General features: G+C 37.9%; 1 protein-coding gene and 1 long non-coding RNA gene across 2 annotated transcripts in view; one reads left to right on the top strand and one right to left on the bottom strand.

The window, feature by feature from the left end:
* LOC128378889 (uncharacterized) overlaps nucleotides 1-18,555 on the bottom strand; it is a 54,564-nt gene that overhangs the window by 22,768 nt on the left and 13,241 nt on the right. The gene's annotated exons all lie outside the window — the stretch shown is intronic.
* On the top strand, nucleotides 1,549-17,365 carry shisa9b (shisa family member 9b). Its single transcript, XM_053338462.1, has 4 exons — nucleotides 1,549-2,051; nucleotides 6,853-6,959; nucleotides 14,218-14,358; nucleotides 16,983-17,365. Exons 1-4 carry the CDS (start codon nucleotides 1,549-1,551, stop codon nucleotides 17,363-17,365), a joined length of 1,134 nt encoding a protein of 377 aa, XP_053194437.1.

Genomic DNA, 18,555 nt, shown 5'->3' with positions numbered 1-18,555 from the left:
ACCAACAAGCTTTTTGCAGATCCATGCTTGTCAAAGTCCTTCATCATCTGTTAGTGTTTGTACATGATCAGTAATTAATAGATGAGGGTCTAAGGTTGACACATTGTCTGTTGTATGAAATGAGAACTGGAATAAAGTGTTCTGCAAATGATTACAGTAAAATTGACAAGACTACTTTAAGACGAATCAAACTAACTCAGATCATAATGTTTACATATAAAATTAAACTTGTATTCCTTTGTACCAGTAGTAACACTCTGGCTGTATTTTGATTTCTGAAACACTCTCCATGGACTGATAACATTGAAAGCATTGTACAGGATATTTAATTTAACCAACAAATTAATTTCCCCCAGATCTGCATGTTTGTTGGAGTGGATGAACCCTTCAACGAATGCTTTCTTAGATATTACTGAGTAGAGTGTTAAACTGTGTGGGAGAGGTGAAAATAACAGAGGCCAAGAGGGTTACAGCTCTGACTTGAACTAGGCCTAGGTTTTTAGGATATCTTTTGTCATGTATCAAAGGGGAAATTTTGGCCCTAAGTTGGTGCCAGATAAAAGGTCAGGGAATGACCTACATGTATAGTGACAAGTACGTTTTTATATATTTTTTTTCTCCAGACCAAAGTTGGAGAGATGGGTAGACACCAACATCACCTCCCTTAGCCAGAAAAAGGTGTTGGAAGAAAGAACAGAGCAAGTCACTGCACCGTTATCTATTTGTGCAAATGCTAAAATTCACAGCCAAGTTATTCTTCTTTTAAAAGCTCTAACATTTTACATACCAATAAATGCAGATCTAATCACACATTTAGAGTTAGATGGAAAAAAGAACATTTTGTGTTTCTCAACTGCTGAAATGAGAACATAAAGGGATGTTTTACTCCTGTGTTGACATGATGTAGATAATCAGTTGTATCATTAATACGTTGTTTTTCTAGTGTTACTGCCTGTATTTAAGTCCTCCCAGTTATTTTGGGACTGGTGGAAAGATTCAGTCCTGTGTTATGAATTTCAAAAATGACTTCTGTTTATATTTGGATCACTAGTTGTACCTTTAAAACCTAATCACAATAATAAAGGGATATAAGTGTTGTAATCTGAAAATAAAGCACACAGCTCTCCCTGTCTCTCTCTCATTGGCTCTCTGCCTCTCTCTCCCCTCTGCCTCACTCACTCATCTCTCCTCAACTTGGCGTCTTTCTGCCACTCCCTCTCTCGCTCTGCGCTCTGAGTGAGGCATCCTCAGAGGTGTCTGACACCCTGCAGCACAGCCAGAGGCACCGCTTCAGTGATGCCCCCCCTCATCAACTATTTGCCACAGTAGGTTGCCACTTGGAAAGTGTCTTGCTGCCTTTGCGCTACAATAGATTTTTCCCACAAGAAAAGAAAAGAAAAGTACAGGAGCGCACTGTGCTTTTACGCATGGAAGTTGGTATCAGCTCAATCACATTTACGCATGGCTGATCCTCGTCTCCTCGGAAGATGCATCCGGACATATGAGAGCTTGTCAGGGCATCAAGAGCGGGATAAAAAGTGAGCAACGATGCGAGGCACTGAGCTGTTGCTTGGTTACTTTCTAGTGAAAGTTATGGTGTGCGATGCAGAAGGCGAGCCAGGCGAGCACCTCGACGACTTGACAGTGACAATGTTCAACGAGTCAAAGGAAGCGGAGAGCAGCGTCACGGAGAACCCGCACACGGAGGACAGGTGCCGCGGGTACTACGATGTGATGGGTCAGTGGGACCCGCCTTTTGTGTGCAGGACGGGCAGCTACCTGTACTGCTGCGGCACCTGTGGCTTCAGGTTCTGTTGCGCTTTTAAAAGCTCCCGGCTGGACCAGACCAACTGTAAGAACTACGACACTCCGCCGTGGATGATGACAGGCAGACCGCCTAAAGTGGACGTGGCACAGGACGCCGCGAAGGATAAAACCAACCTCATTGTGTATGTGATATGCGGGGTCGTGGCCATAATGGCACTGATAGGGATTTTCACCAAGCTTGGTTTGGAAAAGACGCACCGTCCGCACAGAGAAAACATGTCGAGGTAGGTTATAATTTCACCAATGTCCGTGATGTCCGTCGGTTTTGTCTCCATTAACAATTAGTTCAGAGTTGAGACTTGTTCCTCCACTTGCAGAGCGGATTGGATCAAACCAATAAACGTCTGGTTAGTGAGGCTTTGCGTTATTGTGCTTCTTAAGTCTTATCGTTATTTACTGGAGAGCAAATTACAAAGCAACAAGTTGGCTTTTGTAAATAAAATTGTTAAAAGTAATTCAGCTGTACTTGAAGTTGCCTACATTTTTAAAAGAATATAATGCGTTTTATATATTTGGGGAGAATGGGTTCATTTGAATGCTTTAACATCCTCGAATTGGAGACAACCTTTATCATCAACCTGCTCATTCTCAGTTGCCCTGCTGCCTGCACACCAAGAAGTTATGGATGTTTTTGCGTCACTGTTAAAGATGTGTTTTTGCATTGTCCTTGGCCTGAGTCTTAGCAGCATCAGGCTATAAGTCAGTGTGTTGCGATTGCACACAGTGTTTTATCATTGGTGACACTCTGGATACAGATGGTAATATATGTTAAAAGTGTTCCTGCTCCAGACTTTTTTACCTTTAACGCGAAGATTGTTCTATGACAAGGAATTAATTTGAGTTTTGGCTCAGCAAAAAATATGTGTAGTTATTTTCAACATGTTCAACAAGCACAGGCCTTTTCTCCAAATTCATATTCTGTTATGCATCATTAACCATCTCCAAGATATACAAAGATAATTTACTAAAAAGCCTCTACTGGCTTTTGTTTAAAAAAAAAGTGGAAATAAATGGTTTAAAAGTGACAAGTGATCTCAAGCTTGAGAGCATCAAATCTTTGCAGATAGTTATTACACACAAACAGAATATACACACTCTCCCCATCTTTGTCTCACACACTGTGTCTCTAGAGAGTGATTTTGGGCTGATCAATGTCTGCACTGAGAAGAGAGTGCACTGTTATTGTTGTTCTATGACTATTATCCTGGTGCACTAAAAGCTATAGTTTGTATCCCTTAAAAACAGACAGACAAAAAAGACACAAAAGTACAAAGAAAATGGTCTGTTTCGACAATCAAGGGTTTATTTAGACAAATAATGAAAATGTATGTTACAGATTAACCTGAAATGTGGCTCGTTTTTGGTGTAGACAGTGCACTATAATGAAATAATTTATAAACTGTAATTTGGATGAGATCAATTCTGATGGAATGTGGAGTGGTTAACAGAGATTGTATTTAAATCCGGGCTGACACCTGTGACAGAAGTTCATTAAAAAACACCTGGAAGGTGTTAAACAACACAGCTACTGACAGACAGAGGCTGGGAGTCGAAGGGCACCTGACTTTTTTCTTGTTTTTTCTTGACATGATGATGTTGAGATTTTAAGGATTATTCAGGTGCAGACTTTGAGTATGGTGTGATAAGATTGACTCTCATACACTGGTGTGCTTTACTTGAAATTATTTCATATTGCATTTGCATATTATGTGACAGCCACACACAAGCATCAATTACTGCTTGACTAGAGTGAAATTTCCTGCTGATAGTTTCCCATTCCCATATATTAAAAAAATATCACTCTCCAGGTAACTTTACTGTAGATCAGTGGTTCTCAACCTTTTTTGGGCCAATTTTATTTAATTAATGGGCGTAGCCACCATGACGTCACCCATAGGCTGTGGATTCTTGTTTTGAAGCCTTGAGTTTGCATTTTGATTGTTGCCATCTTGGATTTTTGGAGCCAGAAGTGACCATATTTGGATGAGAGGGTGGAGATGATGCGTTAATATGGATCCCTGCTTTTCTTGACAAGACCTCACCTACTCTGCTTCTGATTGGCTTCCCCTGATATTCTGACCCTAACCCTAACCAATCACACTCCTCATGCCTAACCCTAACCAACGCAAGCAATGAAGGCAACAAGTACTAGCCAATCAGAGGCAATGTAGGGTGGGTCTTGCCAAGAAAAGCAGCAGGATCCGTAATAATACGGAGCTGACCGTAAACAATGTAACAAATAACTTTCAAGAACTGAAAACACACTGAAATAGAATAGAATAGAATTTAAGCCTTAATAAAATGTAAATTAGTGAGTTATATAAAAATTCACCCCACGTCCATTGTCATGGAAGGGGAAAACCAAAACCATTTGTGTACCAGGCTATAAACATGTTTATTTCTGCTGTAAAGTTTGGCTTTTTAATATGGAAGACTATGGGGATTGACTTGCTTTTGGAACTAGCCTCAAGTGGACATTTGAGGAATTGCAGTTTTTGACGCTTACATACAGGCTTCATTTTTCAGGCCCACAGGCTGAATTGTTCTTGGTGTAGGTATTTAGACTATCTGACTTTAAACTTCTTTTTTTTAAAATAGGTAATCAGTCTGTGTTTATTCATATTTATAATGTAATGTAATAATATGTAGACCTATATTTCCTGACAAGTCAAAATAATAAACACCACAACATAATGATTCACAGAACTGAAATTAATTATAATAATAGCAGGCCTATTAAGATTATTGAGCGTTGTTTCTGAAAAATAGTAGATCTTCCTGGTCAACTGTGGGAAATAAGGAGACACCATCAGCAGTGTATGCAAGGATGTTGGTGATTACGACTAATGGTTAGAATGGTCTAGCCCTTGGTGCCTGTTTTCCAGATATTGGGAAAACTAAAATCCATAGTCATCTCCTGACTGTTGGAGGCCTTATAATGAACATAAGCTATCAGCATACGTTCTTACGAGTCTTGAAGGATGGCACACAACTGCTCCTCTGTATCAGCACCCATTTCATTTGTCCTGCATGCCACTGGGTCATTGCTGATTGTGATGGATTTCAGCACCTGTGTGGGATCCGGTGGGATCATGCTCCTCCAACGTAGAGATGACCTCATTGAATGCAAGGAGCACCAATGGCTGTCAACATTTGGCACAGAGATGGTATATGATGCTACTAGCCCGCAATCAGTCTGGCTGGTCTATAGGGAGGCGACTGCTGATGGTGCTCCTAATTCTTGGAAGACCCCAAAGAACAGACACTTCTTGTGTGCTTTGTCCAGGTGGATCTTTGTAAGGTTCTTCTTGAGACATGAGGGTTTCATGGCCTCAGTTGAAAACACTTCTTCACACAGTAAACACATTGGAAGTTGTGCATTGGTGGGAGAAGGTACGAATTCATAGCTAAGGCACTCAACAGAATATTGGCAGCATTTTCGTGTCATTTTGCCAATATAATATGATTGTTGTTGTTGTCTTAAGACACTATCCGGTTGATTCAATAATGAGACCTGCAGTGGTCTTGCATAGAGTGTCAAATAAAACAACCCAGTTCAAAGAGCAAGGACAGCCGACTGCACAGACCACTGACCAAGAGATGACGCTTCTTGCTATGCAACCCCCCCCCAAAAAAAACAAAAACAAAAGGTGTGGTGATGCAGCCATACTCGCGTGTGTGCCTTGAGGAAAAGTAAGGTAGTTAAAGGAACTGAACACACCATTCCATAGAAAGCAATGAAAAGCTACGTGCAAGCGATTCAAGAAAAAAAAGGACTTGGTTTTTGCAGGAAAAGCCAAGTAGGAAAAAAAGCTGAATGTAGACTAAACTGGCATTTCAAAACAGACACACCCCGCCTCCCCTCAAGAACACTTTAATGCCCTCCCTTTCAAAATTATTGCTTCCAACACCCCCCCCCCAACATTCTCTGAATATCCCCATTGGGAAATACTACTTTAGATAATGGCATATATTTTAGCGATTTTTTCTTGGCTTTAGCATGTCAGAAGAAAAAAGTGTATGACACAAGAATATGTAAATACCTCAGTCACTATTAGGAAAATTCTAATACTGAATTGACTCTTGAAATGTTGAAGAGCCAAGGATGCCAGGACAATTCTGGATAATTAGTGACCAAACACAGTGGTTGATCAAGTCTTTTCAGCGAGTTCTGTTTGTTTACTGGCTCCTGCTTTTTCTCAGCTGAAAACCTTGATTTTTTCTGACCCCCACTGATTACAGTTCTCATCTTTCTGCAGTGCAGTAGAAGTGTACTCAGGGTTTTTGCACACTCTGATATCATTGTTGGGTGAGTGCAGTTACATGTGTGACACAGCACACTTTTGATCATCCCCCAACCGCACCCAACAGTCGTATAATGCCTTCTGGCTTTGCAGGGAGCTCTGTCAAGTCTGAGAAAATAACCCTGATGTTGTTGAAGTGATGTTACCATATTGGGGTTGAGACTTACCTTTTTTACAGAAAGCCTGCATTACAAAGTTGAGGAATAGAGTATGAAAGGCTCAGGCATTTAGAAGACACAAAGGGTCTAAAGAAAGAAACTACAGAGTTGCATTTTGAGAAATGTTGGATTCAGTATTTTTGGAGTTTGACTCATACTGAGGACTAAACATCTTGGTCTCTGCTGCTTCAATTTTAACTGTTCTTTTAAAATCTGTCTCTCGCGAGTTCCTTTTTTGAAGTGCAATACTTAATCATTGAGTATTCCTTTGAGCTATGGACTGACATACTAAGTGTGTGACTTCAACACCAGGGACGGCAGTTTATGTCCTGTCTCCTACCAACAGTTAAGATGTTTTCTGCTTACCTTGAAGACAAGTAGATTGAAGATAAAAAGATGGTCGATATTATTATATTGTTATTAAAACAGTCATTTAGGTAGTTTTGGATGGCACAAAACCAGGAGTGTAGAGCTGGACAGCACAGAAAGTGCTTGTTTATATTCAATGTTTAATATAATTGAATAAATGGTTCATTCTCTGAGATTATACTCTGTTTTCTCAGGGCTCTTGCACACGTGATCCGCCATCCTGCCTCAGAGCATTCGGATGACATTGGACTCGGCCAGCACTATGAGAACATACAAACCAGAATCACAGTCAACAGTCTCCGTAAGTACAATGAATTTAAGTACACTGATAGGAAATTGTGAACATGGATATTTTTTATTGCATTGCAAGTTAATGACATCAGGAGCACACAGCACCCAGCAACACACTTACTGTACAAACATTCACATTACAGAGTGGTTTGCTTAGATGCTGGTCACATATAGCCAATGCCTCCCACTGCAGTGCAATCTCAATCACAGCACCATAAACTATTTTTTATAAATACTCTTAAATCCCCAATTATTTGTTTTTTGTTAAAATACAAAAAAAGGTGAGCCCTACAGATTTGCTCACCTTTCCTGGATTAGCTATGGATCCAGAAATGGTGGGAGTAAATAAATAAAGATCTATCCACAATCCTGCAGGCTGGTGGAGCAATTAGTCATGCCCTTAGCAGTCACTTTACACACATACTAATTACCACTGACAACCTTGAGCTTTCTTTCTTAGATAATGCTTTGCCTATGCAACAGCCTCACACCTTAAACTGTATCTCACTCCCATTCAATGCCTACACACACCCACACAGATACGAGCAGTCAAAAAAGAATTATTATTATTAATATCAGCACACTTAGTGCCTTGACAGCTACAGCCAATAAATGTCTTTCTGCCTCCTCTCGCTCTCTGTCTCTCTCTCTATTAAGACCTATTTTGGCTGAATATCTGGCTTTTAAAACCCCTAATTTCTTTGGCTAAATGGAAGATTAAGTCTCCTGATGCTGATTAGGTCCAATGTCAAGCACTACAAGGTGATATAATTACAACTCACTGTCTTAGTGATCCAGGAGAGTATAAAAAGAATTAAAGAAAAAAACAAAATTACAATAGGAGATGTAGTTAAGTTCCTTAGTCTAGATGTTTCTCAAGAGGTTTTATTTTATTGGCAAACGAAAATAAAAATCAAAGATTATTGTTCCAAAAGTTTTTATGTTCTCATTATGACCGAAGAGTACAGCAGGAGATTTCACTGATTAGTTTGGAAGGTTTGCTAATTAGTGAAAACACCTGGTGTAATCTTTGGTTGGAATGAAACCCGCCTATTCTTGGCAGTCATGGCAGATGATTGCTTATCTCAAATTATCTCATCATATTCAGGCTTCAGTTGAACAGTTTTTTTTTTTAGCATTTTCAATAGGTCAAATGCTTATGTTTGTTACAAATATAAAACAATAAATTACAGAAAATTACTTACAGACTATTCTTCAACCCAAGCTGCTAAGAAAAGTAATTTCTCCACAATATTTGAATGCCAACTGTGGAAAATCTGACAGGCTTTGTACAAATTATGTAAAACCTGTTACATTGTCAGAAAACTCAAAACCGGACCAGGTATTGACAGTTTACTATAAAGTTGTTGTTAAATATGGTCTTTTAACAGCATGAGGCCATCTTGCAACTTAATATCCCACATTTACTATAAATATTACAATATACTTCAATTAAGAAATACAATGTACTGTAAGTAAAATAAAACAAGAAACACACATGAAATTAATTCTATTTTAATCACTAGGTACATTTTTATATGTAGTTTCAGTACTGCTTGGTTCTCTTATTCCCTAAAAGGAGCTGAGACGAGGTGTCAGGACTGACATAGTAATAATTAATCATTCTAAAATCAGAGCACTTGATCTCTTTCCTACCTTACCTCCTCACAGAATAATTATCTGTTCATTAAAAACCAGCCAACACATTGACAGGTAGACCTAATCTTCAGAAAGAGAAACTGTATGATTTCTTTAGCGTACTATGTACAGTACTATACTTGTTATCACCTATTGTTTGATATGTAATTCAATGTTTTATTACTGTTATTCTGCCTGTATAGTATAAAGATCAATACTTTGTTTTGTCAGCTAAAAATATGCAAGATAGAATAAAATAGTCAGTTCACTGCACAGGGGGAAGTGCTTGTACTCAGCTTTTTAAACCAGTATCTGTACTAAAATGTTGTGTTGTCCTTCTTTCTCTCTCTATCCAACCGGTCAAGGCAGATGGCTGCCCACCTAGAGTTCAGTTCTGCTTGAGGTTTCTTCCTGTTAAAAGGGGAGTTTTTCCCTGCTGCTCTCACCAAGTGCTTGTTCATGTGGGAATGTTGGGTCTCAGTAAATGAAAGAGTATGGTCTAGAACTGTTCTTTGTGAAAAGTGCCCTGAGATAACTTCTGCTGTGATTTGGCACTATATAAATACATTTTTTTACTGGACACAAATTCTAGGTGGACATCATTATCCTGTCACTACATTCATTCACTCCTGTGAAAAACCTCAAAAACTAAACTTCTTCACCCACCTGCCTCCTTTTGTGAGTCAGAAAATAGTAGTTTTAGTTTGAGTCTGTAATAATATAGATATATAAGAATACTAAAGATGACAGACTAGATCCTTTTGCCCATAGCAATGTAAAGACAATCATTCTCTTGTAATTATATACACAACATACCAGTTATAATACTTATAAAATAATATATATCAATTTTACTAGTCAGAACAAATTGGCATTAAACCTGTATTCAGGTCATTCACATAGTTTAGAGTCTCAGGTTTACAACTGGGATATAAAACAGACAGAAGACTCACTCTGTTTGATAGATGTCTCGCAGATGATTGGCAGTACTTGTTGCTGTGGAACACCTTAGACGAGCACTTTATATATACTATATATTTAATTTAATTTAATATTTAATTCAAGATATGTATTCAACATGAATGTGTGCTATTTAGTTCATTTATTATGAGTGAAAGTAGCTTTGTTTGGCGACCTTGGACATGTAGATCCAGGGCACACTGCTGGCTGCTGTATCTTGCAGGGATGTTGGGGAGGGATTCAGTGTAATTGAATTGGCAACGGCACAGGTATGATTGTTGTTTTCTTGACAGCAATCCTTGCAAGGTTACAAGAGGTGAGGTAATATTTTTTGCCTCGTGCATCTGTGCTGTTCTTGTCCTCTCCAGCTGTGCTTTGTGGTGGCAGGTGTAGCTATGCCACAGCTATAATAGTCACTGTATAGTGGTGCAAAGCAGTGATTGAAATGCTCCAGCGGGAGCCGCTGCTCCTCATCTGTTGCCTTTCAAAGATAATAAAAATCTGTTAGGCTGGGCTATGAGCTCTCATTCTTCTCAAGACAGTAATACACGTTTTGTTAGCTGGGTTTCTTTGGCTACCAGTACTATCATGTTTCTGTCCTGCTGGCCATGTGCGTACTTGGGGTAATTGTGAAGTGTGGCCTCTTTTTACTCCAGGCAGCCAGCCAGAGAGAACAAAGTCTCTACTCACTGCCAACACTCCACTGATGCATGACAGTCCATTTCCTCACTGCCAGATAGAAATGTATTTTAGCAGCATTACCTCTGACAGCAGCTGAGAAATAGCTACCAAATGTAGAGTCTACCTATGGTTCTATTTTTCCACATGCCGTACACTGTACTCTGCACTGTATACCGGACCCTCAAATTCTTAAAGAGATTACTCTACCGTGAGGTCTGAATGTTTGGCGACACATGGGCTGTTTAGAATTCATTTTCAGTAGTTTATGAAATGTAACCAGCTGTGCTGTTAGCTTCAAATTTCAATGACAACACAGTTACACTGAGGCCATTAGCCAACGAAATACCAAGACATTTATTTTAAATCATATGTCTAAGTTTCACCAGGTGTAAAACCTTAAGGTTTGCCAGTAATTCTTGCTTTGACTTTAATTAAGAAATATTGACAAAATAGGGAATTTAGAAAATTGCTGCCATCTTGAGAGCCAATGAATTTCAAGAATGTGAGGTGAAGAAAGGCAGTTATCTGGAGTTGTTGGCTAAACATAATTCAATTGCAACTTCTTTCTCTACATTTTAATTATGAAGCTTAAAGATTTGTTTTTAATATTTACTGGTTTGTTTGTTGTTTTAAATTTCTATGTAGGGCTCAAGAAATGAAGTCAGAGTTACTGTATTATAGTCTAGCTGATCTAATCTTAATTGATTGAGAGGAAAAGCCAAGCATCGGCTCTAGGACTGTTAGAAATGTTCATATAATGTATTAATGTGAAATAAGTTTGCTAAACACGAAATTAGACTCTGAATGCTGTCAATTTTGTAGCTGTGATTTACAATAGCAGAGATTTGCAACAGTGGTGTAATGAATGTAGAGGTGGACAGTACAGACTACTGGCATCAATAGACCAAAATCTCTTTTTCTGAAACTTTTAAATTTAGATGTGTGATGAGTTGTATGGTTTATTAATTTATCATTATTATTATTGTTGTTGTTGTTGTTGTTGGGGCATTTTTTTGCCATTATCATATAGTAACAGAAGAGAAATGACTGGAAATGAGGGGAGTGAGATGACAAAACTACATACAATGAAGATTTCCACACCTGACGTGAACCAGAGATTATTGATTAGTTACAGGTTGGCACCTTAGCCCCTAGGCCACCAGGCCATGCTGTTAATTCATTCATCATTCACAAGTATTCAACATGTTTACTATGACATCAAATCATTTCAATTTGTTGTGGTAAAGCTTCTTGTGCATCATTGGCTGTTTGAATAAAGATAACTGACATTACATTACATTGTTGAAAAGAGCATGACACGTCTACGAACTTAATGATCAACTCAATATAGAAAACTCTCTGATGGCTTTATGATAATGGTGGTCACCTTCAAAATAAAGTATTTTGTGTGTTTTCATGCCACACAAAATCAATATATGATTTACAAGTGTAGTTTATAATCTTTATGAACAGTGAAGCAAAAATAATAAAAATATCCAAATTATAATCAAACATTTTATCAACTAATTTACATATCAATACAAGTATAATTTAGTTCAACTATAAATTATCTAGTGAATGTAATTATATAAAATAACATATATGTTATACATATATATGTGTATATAATATCTTACACTATATAATGTTATATAATGTATGTTTCAGGGGTCTGACAGTGAAAGGGGGATATTGACTTGAACAACTGAATATTTTCATCACTAACTTGAAAGTAGGCTGCCTGTAAATAAGAGCGCCCATCTCCTTGTACCATTTATTTCGGGGCATACAGCTCCCAAAATACTCTCTTAAATCTTTTATGAGTCTCACGGAGGTGTCTGTGTCTGGAGTGTTAACTCGCTTATTTCCCTCAACAACCATGTCTTTAACCTTACATGTCTCCAGAAGTGGCATACTTTCTGGTATGAGCTGACATAAAAGCTGTGACTTTGACAATATTAAAGCGCCAATGACAAAAAGTCAGATACACATGAAAATGGAAGATAAACAAGAAGATACATCAACACCTCAGTTTAAATTGAGTTTGGCAGTCTCAGAATTGCAAAGTTGCACCAGACATGAACAAAAGCACTGTCCTCATTTATTAACTGTTGTAAAAATCTATTTACGTACATGTTTCTGGAGAAAAAAAAAACTGTTTTTGACACATATTGTTAAAATATCCCACCCTGACCTTGAAATTTTCTATAATATATATTGTACAAAGTACATCCTGTATTATCCTGGTAAAATACATTACAAGCACATTCAATGTATTTTGTGGAGGCAGAACATCTAATTTGACTTTCAGCTTAAACAGGATCACATTGAATCAGAGTCTGTGTGCATGGCCCACTTACAATGAATTATATGAAACTGAAGCAGGTCAACAAGCTGAGAAAGTAACCTGACAAGGTTTCTGTTTTTAGATTTTTGGACAATTTGTTGTGTTGTTAGCAGCCAAAAGCTACATCTCGATTGCACATGACTGCATCCAACATGCTACACATTTAAAAGATTTAATGAGGGTTTATTGAGTTTAATAAGGTCTCCTCGCATGTAGAAGTGGTATTCTTTCTTTAACAACTACAGTTTTTAATATGGCTAAAAATACAGTTGATATACAGTAGGCCACGCTCCAGTTTTGACTTTATTGCAAATAAATCCTTATCTTAAAAGAAATATAGTGGACTCATCAATCCTTTGCTACCTTGAATAACCTCCAAAAATGGATCTTACTCATCACACCACCAGCCTTGTTAGGATGTGGTTAAGTGAGAGAATTATCAAAGCTGTCCTCAACATCATTTCATGAGACAGCATTGATAATTTGAGACTTTCCAAATTAATTAGCACACTAATAAAATTTCTTGCTGACCAGTGGGGAATAAGAGCTTAATTAACCTATTTTCTCTATTAATGATCTGTTTTTGTCAGAGAAATTCTAGACCAAGGACTAGTGGACTGCCCACATTTTAAAGTTTGTAAACTTGGCAAGGATGAGCTGGTGGATGTTTTTGTATCTTCATATCCAAGTTATTGGTGCTGAATGAACAGAGTCAACTCCTGTGAGCCTCCTTCAAAGGAAACAATCTGCATGCATTCTTATGATATTTAAAATAACCATCATTGTGATTCTGTGATGGGTACGTCACGAAAGGAGTGATCAAAACTATCCATGTTTCAAGTATTGATCCATAATGTCCCTACTCAGGAATATATAATGGAGGGCCTTGCACATGCAGCCGTCCTCAAACTGCCTCCCGTGAACTGGTACGTTCCCCTAATCTCCTCCAATCTAAACGAGGAAAAGACACTGAACATCTGCTTGCTCATGCCAGGCAGCAGGGGGCAAGTCTCTTTGCTGTAAACCCCTTAATTTACCAGATGTCTTCTGTAGGATTAGTACAGTTTTACAAAGAGCAGTCATGACTCTCCAGCTGTGTCCTCAGAGAGGCTTACTTAAGAGAAAGTGACACTACCAAGTTAAAGAAACAAATATTCTGTATTCACATCCATCCATTGAGCTGATTTATATCCTGGGAATTAGACAATATAGAGCAGTCACTTAGAAGAAACCAAATCAGGTAAAATCAAATTACTAAATAAAATGTAACATATCGGGGTGCTATGGTAGCCTGCTGGTTAAGATGCATAACACATAATCGCAACATCCACAGATTTCCACTGTGAAAGAGACCATTTGTCTGTGTTTGAGGCTTCTTTCATATATCTGTATTTATTTTCCTTATTTGTGTCAGCTGGTGCATTTAAAACATACACACTTCCAAATATTACTTCAGTGATAAAAGGCAGTTTGTAACTACAAAGATTTAATGGTGTAATTAGGTCTGTTAATCCCTGAAGTGAAAAAAACAAGCAATAAAGACGGAAAACACATCATTGCTTATTCACGGTCTTGCACTTAACAACAACAATGCCTCAACAACCATTTTCTGCATTACCGACTCATGTTTCCCTTCCTTTAGACAGCACCCAGATGAACAACGCAGCTCAATCATCAACTCTGATAACTCAGCCGTACCCGGCTCTGGGACAGATCACCAGCCCCTACGAGCCACAGAAGCCTGTCAAGGATCTCAACAAGTACGCCACCCTCAAGGCTGTGGGTAAGACATTATTTAACGTGAGCTATAATTATGAAAAATCAGTTGCCATTCATCATTTGATCTGATTAGGTTGCTCATTACACCCCCCCATAAATAAAGTTAACATAATTAATTAGGGTCTCTCTACATCATATAAAGGGGAGTAGAAAGGTTTAATTGAGTGAACTGGAAACAACAAAACAACCATGAGGACAGCTGTAAACTATGAGCTTATGAGGCAGAAAAATCAGCCAAAGAGCTTCATAAAACGTTTTATAGGATCCCAGTAAAATTAAACGTGTTTAATTTAGTGTTAAACATTGCGTGTCTCAACAAACAAAAAAACATATTAGCACATTCAGCCAGCTGAAATTATTAGTGAGCTTCACTGTCATGCCTCTCTTTTTAGTTTAGCTTTAAAATGATGGAAGACAAGGTGGCTTTGACAGTCCTTCAGTCCGTCATTTCTTATCTACTTCAACAAAATCCTGTTTACACAAGACATGTTGAGAGAAATGTGCTTCAAAAGTGTCTTTTTCTTTAAATAGAAACAATGGTTGGTTTGAATTGCCGTCAAGTTTCTGGCCGACAGAAATCGTTGTCACTTAATCCATAGTCCATCAACGTCCACGGAGAAGGGAACTGGACGTTTATTTATAGAACAAGTTTGTTGTTCTTCTCAAGTGATAATTTTGGAAGTTGGCAGCCCGGTTTCCTGGGCAAGCAGCAATTGAAACCAGAAGTAAGAGCCATGATAGGAGAAATTATACTTAAAGCTTTAAATGGACCAAAACAGAAATACTCAGCAGGGTGGTGCTAAAAAAACGTGTTATTAGAAAACATATAAACTGTGAGTATAGTGTGAAACCAGTTAAAAGTTTGGAAACACTTTCTCATTCAAGTAAATGGGAAGATGTGCCCAAACTTTAGACTGGTACTGTACATGTAAATAAAAACACTGCCAATCATAAAATTAAATCCCTCAACACAACGGATATTTTAATCTACTATTAATAAGCAATCTACCCCCCTTTATGTATATTATGGTAATAGTTTTTAATTTTTTTTTAATAAGTTTAGATTCCCTGAACAGTTTTTTCTGGTGTAAGAATAATGATGACAGCCAGGGAAGAGGAAATATAAATACAAGAAATACTCAGGATCAAAGTAAGGACGGAAGGTGTTTGTGGATCTGTATTTGATGCTATTTTGCACAGTGACACACAGTAAGTCTTTTTATAGATGCTGCTTGAATAAATTAACTGTATTTGACAGTCCTGACCATAGAAAGGATGACAGCTATCAGCATGCGTGTAATAGGTACAATCACACACAAAAAACCCTCTTTGTGATTTACACAAGCAGCCGAAGCTTCTCCCCCACTAATCCACTGAAGTGCCTTCAAACAAACTGATCATTAGGGAAAAATTAAAAATAGAGCAAATCTAAGCTAATGAGACTGGGGACAGGAGACAATCAGGAGCAATCAAACACAAATGAGTTGGGGCGTGGTGATGGGATGCAACTAGCTACACCATACAGGATGAGCCATGTGAGGTTCTGTGGTCCTTAATGTATATATTCATCTACCAGCACTGAAGTGGCTGCTGTAAAAGATTAGCTACTTGTCACTGCATCTCCTGTCCCTATTCCTATTCCATAAAGTGTGATCCAGAGCAGAGGGAAGACATTAAAGGTTATCTGGGAGACATTTAATTAAAAAAGTCTGAAATGTTAACCAAAAAAATAAATAAATAAAATAAAGTCACAATGGTTAATGCTAGAGCTTGGTAGGCTCAGGCTCAATTAGCACTGAACTGAACACTGTTCATACGCTGTCTGCTGCTGATTGGAGACATAAAATCACACTACAGAGCTTGTTATGAGCAAATTACAGCAGATGGCAAGACAAATGCCAAAGACAAGATATACTGTGCAGTGGTCTACTGGGCCAGCCTTAGTTCCTTGTGCTGCACTAAAATAAATACATATTTGCTCAGTTTTAATTAGAGCAAAAAAACAAACAAAACTAATTTCACTAATGGCTGACAAGGAAGCATAATGAAAATGTATATTTAAAGATGTACTGACTTATACTGATAGGTTGTTGGAAGCTATCACAATTTAGCAAAGACTGTTAGCATTTTACAGTACTGTGCATTACGTAATAATAAATAATTTGTAATTTCACTAATATGCGTGTGTCATTCTTAATATGGTGAAATTTGAGCCTGTGTTATTATTTATTGGTATAACAATATATACAGAGGCTATAAATATGCAGATTTTTGTTTGTTTTTGTTTTAATGTAACCTAGGGAATTATGTGACTATACACATGTGTCAGGCTGGTACCTGTGCTGACACCAGCAAAAAATCTAATCAAAAATAGGATTTTTAAATTATTTGTATTGGCTGTAAGGTCAATTAAAGTTTAGCATACAGTGAGTTCCTGTTGCAACAGTCAAAGACCACTTGTCAAGACCACTTGATGCTGTATCTTTGTTTTCTTTGGATTCTTTAGCAAAAAACATAAAACTGTGCAGGCTTATTTTCAGCTGCCTGTCTAGCTACAGATTCAATGTAATGGCTAATGAAGGGAAACAGGACAAAAACTATCATGTTGCTCATGTGTATTTTTTTTAGCAGAGAAAGCTAATGACAGCTTCTACAGCAGCCGACGCCAAGTGATTGAGATGACAACTAAGGGAAGCCTTCCAATGGAACCTGTGGATATGGAGCCAGAGCCGAGTAATCCTTATAGTCCGCCCAGACAGATGTCTGCAAAGCAGAATGGACACAAGTACAAAAGCTCCAAGAGCCACAGCTTTGGGGCTCTGTCCTACGGCTCAAATACTGCTGCCAGCCCAGGGGTGCTAAAATCCTGGGGGAGCAAGGACACACTGGGGCTGCGACAGAGCTATGGCCCAAAGAAACTCTGCATCATAGAGAAGGAGCTACACACCACTCGCTACATCCCTCAGCAGCCATACTTCGTCACCAACAGCAAGACAGAAGTGACAGTATGAGGGACTGTTTAAACATCTGGATTAAAAGAGCGAGTGGAATTACAGGAGTCGCAATTTAAGAAACACAGTAGCTGCTGACTGTGGGAGGCACTTCAAGAAATCAGCATGGACTGCAGTATGTGCAGTTGTGAATGTGATGGGCATCACTCAAGGCGCTGCCTATAAGGTGAAGTGCAACAGGGCGCATTACCAATCGCTGTTCCTCAGGCACAGTGATTAATATGTTGTTATCTATATTCATATAATCCAACCACTAAAACAAAACACAGGAGCTAAATAAACCATATACACACATAGTACAGGTGTATTTAAGGTCAGAAGACCTGAAATTACAGTATCTCATATAATTTCTATTAAATCTATATTGTCTAAATGAAAATAACCATCCTTATTTAAATAATCAAAGATTGAATAGCTTGTGGTTAATTGAGCATTCAGAAATGACTCAGACAGTTTATGGATACCGTTTGAAAATGTTTTGGCACTGGTTTCATGCTAAAGAACAGCAAAGAGAGTCCAAAATGTACATTTTTTGCTCACCTAAAGAAAACATACTGGCTTTTTTCTTTAACTTGATTAATTCAGTTTTTTATTTAATTTAGATTACTTTCTAAAACTTGAAGAATGGCCAGAATTAATTTTACCCTAAGCTTTACATTGCTCTCAATAGGAGCCCTCCAAAACATTACATACATTTCTATTGTATTTTTTTTTAAATATGTCTAATAAATCAAACTTATGAAATCCGTAAATTGCACCCGGTTACTAATGTTGACATAAGTTAAGTTGTATGTATTTAAGAAGACACACACACACACACACACACACACACACACACGCGCACACACGCACACACGTGCACGTGGACACACACAGACACACACACACACACACACAAAGCCTTTGTGACATAAATGTTATTTATGTTTCATTTCTAAAATGTACATTCAGTGTATCATTCAACATTTCTAAAATATGACAGATTCAGTCTATAAAAGTGTGTTGAGTTAAATGACTTACGATCCATTAGAAAGTCAAATTTTGTAAATGTAGTGTCACTTTTACAATGGTAGATGTCTCATTTTGAAAGAAATCTTCCAAATGCATTCAAACCAAGTCACTGCCAACAGACATTGTAGTAATACATATTTGTATGATTACTGGGGGAAGCATCAGTAGCTGCAGAGTGT

This window comes from Scomber japonicus, chromosome 18 (genome assembly GCF_027409825.1).
Source record: "Scomber japonicus isolate fScoJap1 chromosome 18, fScoJap1.pri, whole genome shotgun sequence".
NCBI lineage: Eukaryota > Metazoa > Chordata > Actinopteri > Scombriformes > Scombridae > Scomber > Scomber japonicus.
Note: the sequence above shows the minus strand (reverse complement) of the source record. Positions and strands in the feature narration are given on the sequence as shown.

What these genes read in the sequence shown, in the direction of transcription:
- shisa9b (XM_053338462.1), top strand. Translation starts at nt 1,549, where the DNA reads ATGCGAGGCACTGAGCTGTTGCTTGGTTACTTTCTAGTGAAAGTTATG. An exon ending in AATCACAGTCAACAGTCTCC is followed by an intron (nt 6,960 to 14,217) that starts GTAAGTACAATG and finishes CCCTTCCTTTAG; the next exon opens with ACAGCACCCAGATGAACAAC. An exon ending in CGCCACCCTCAAGGCTGTGG is followed by an intron (nt 14,359 to 16,982) that starts GTAAGACATTAT and finishes TATTTTTTTTAG; the next exon opens with CAGAGAAAGCTAATGACAGC.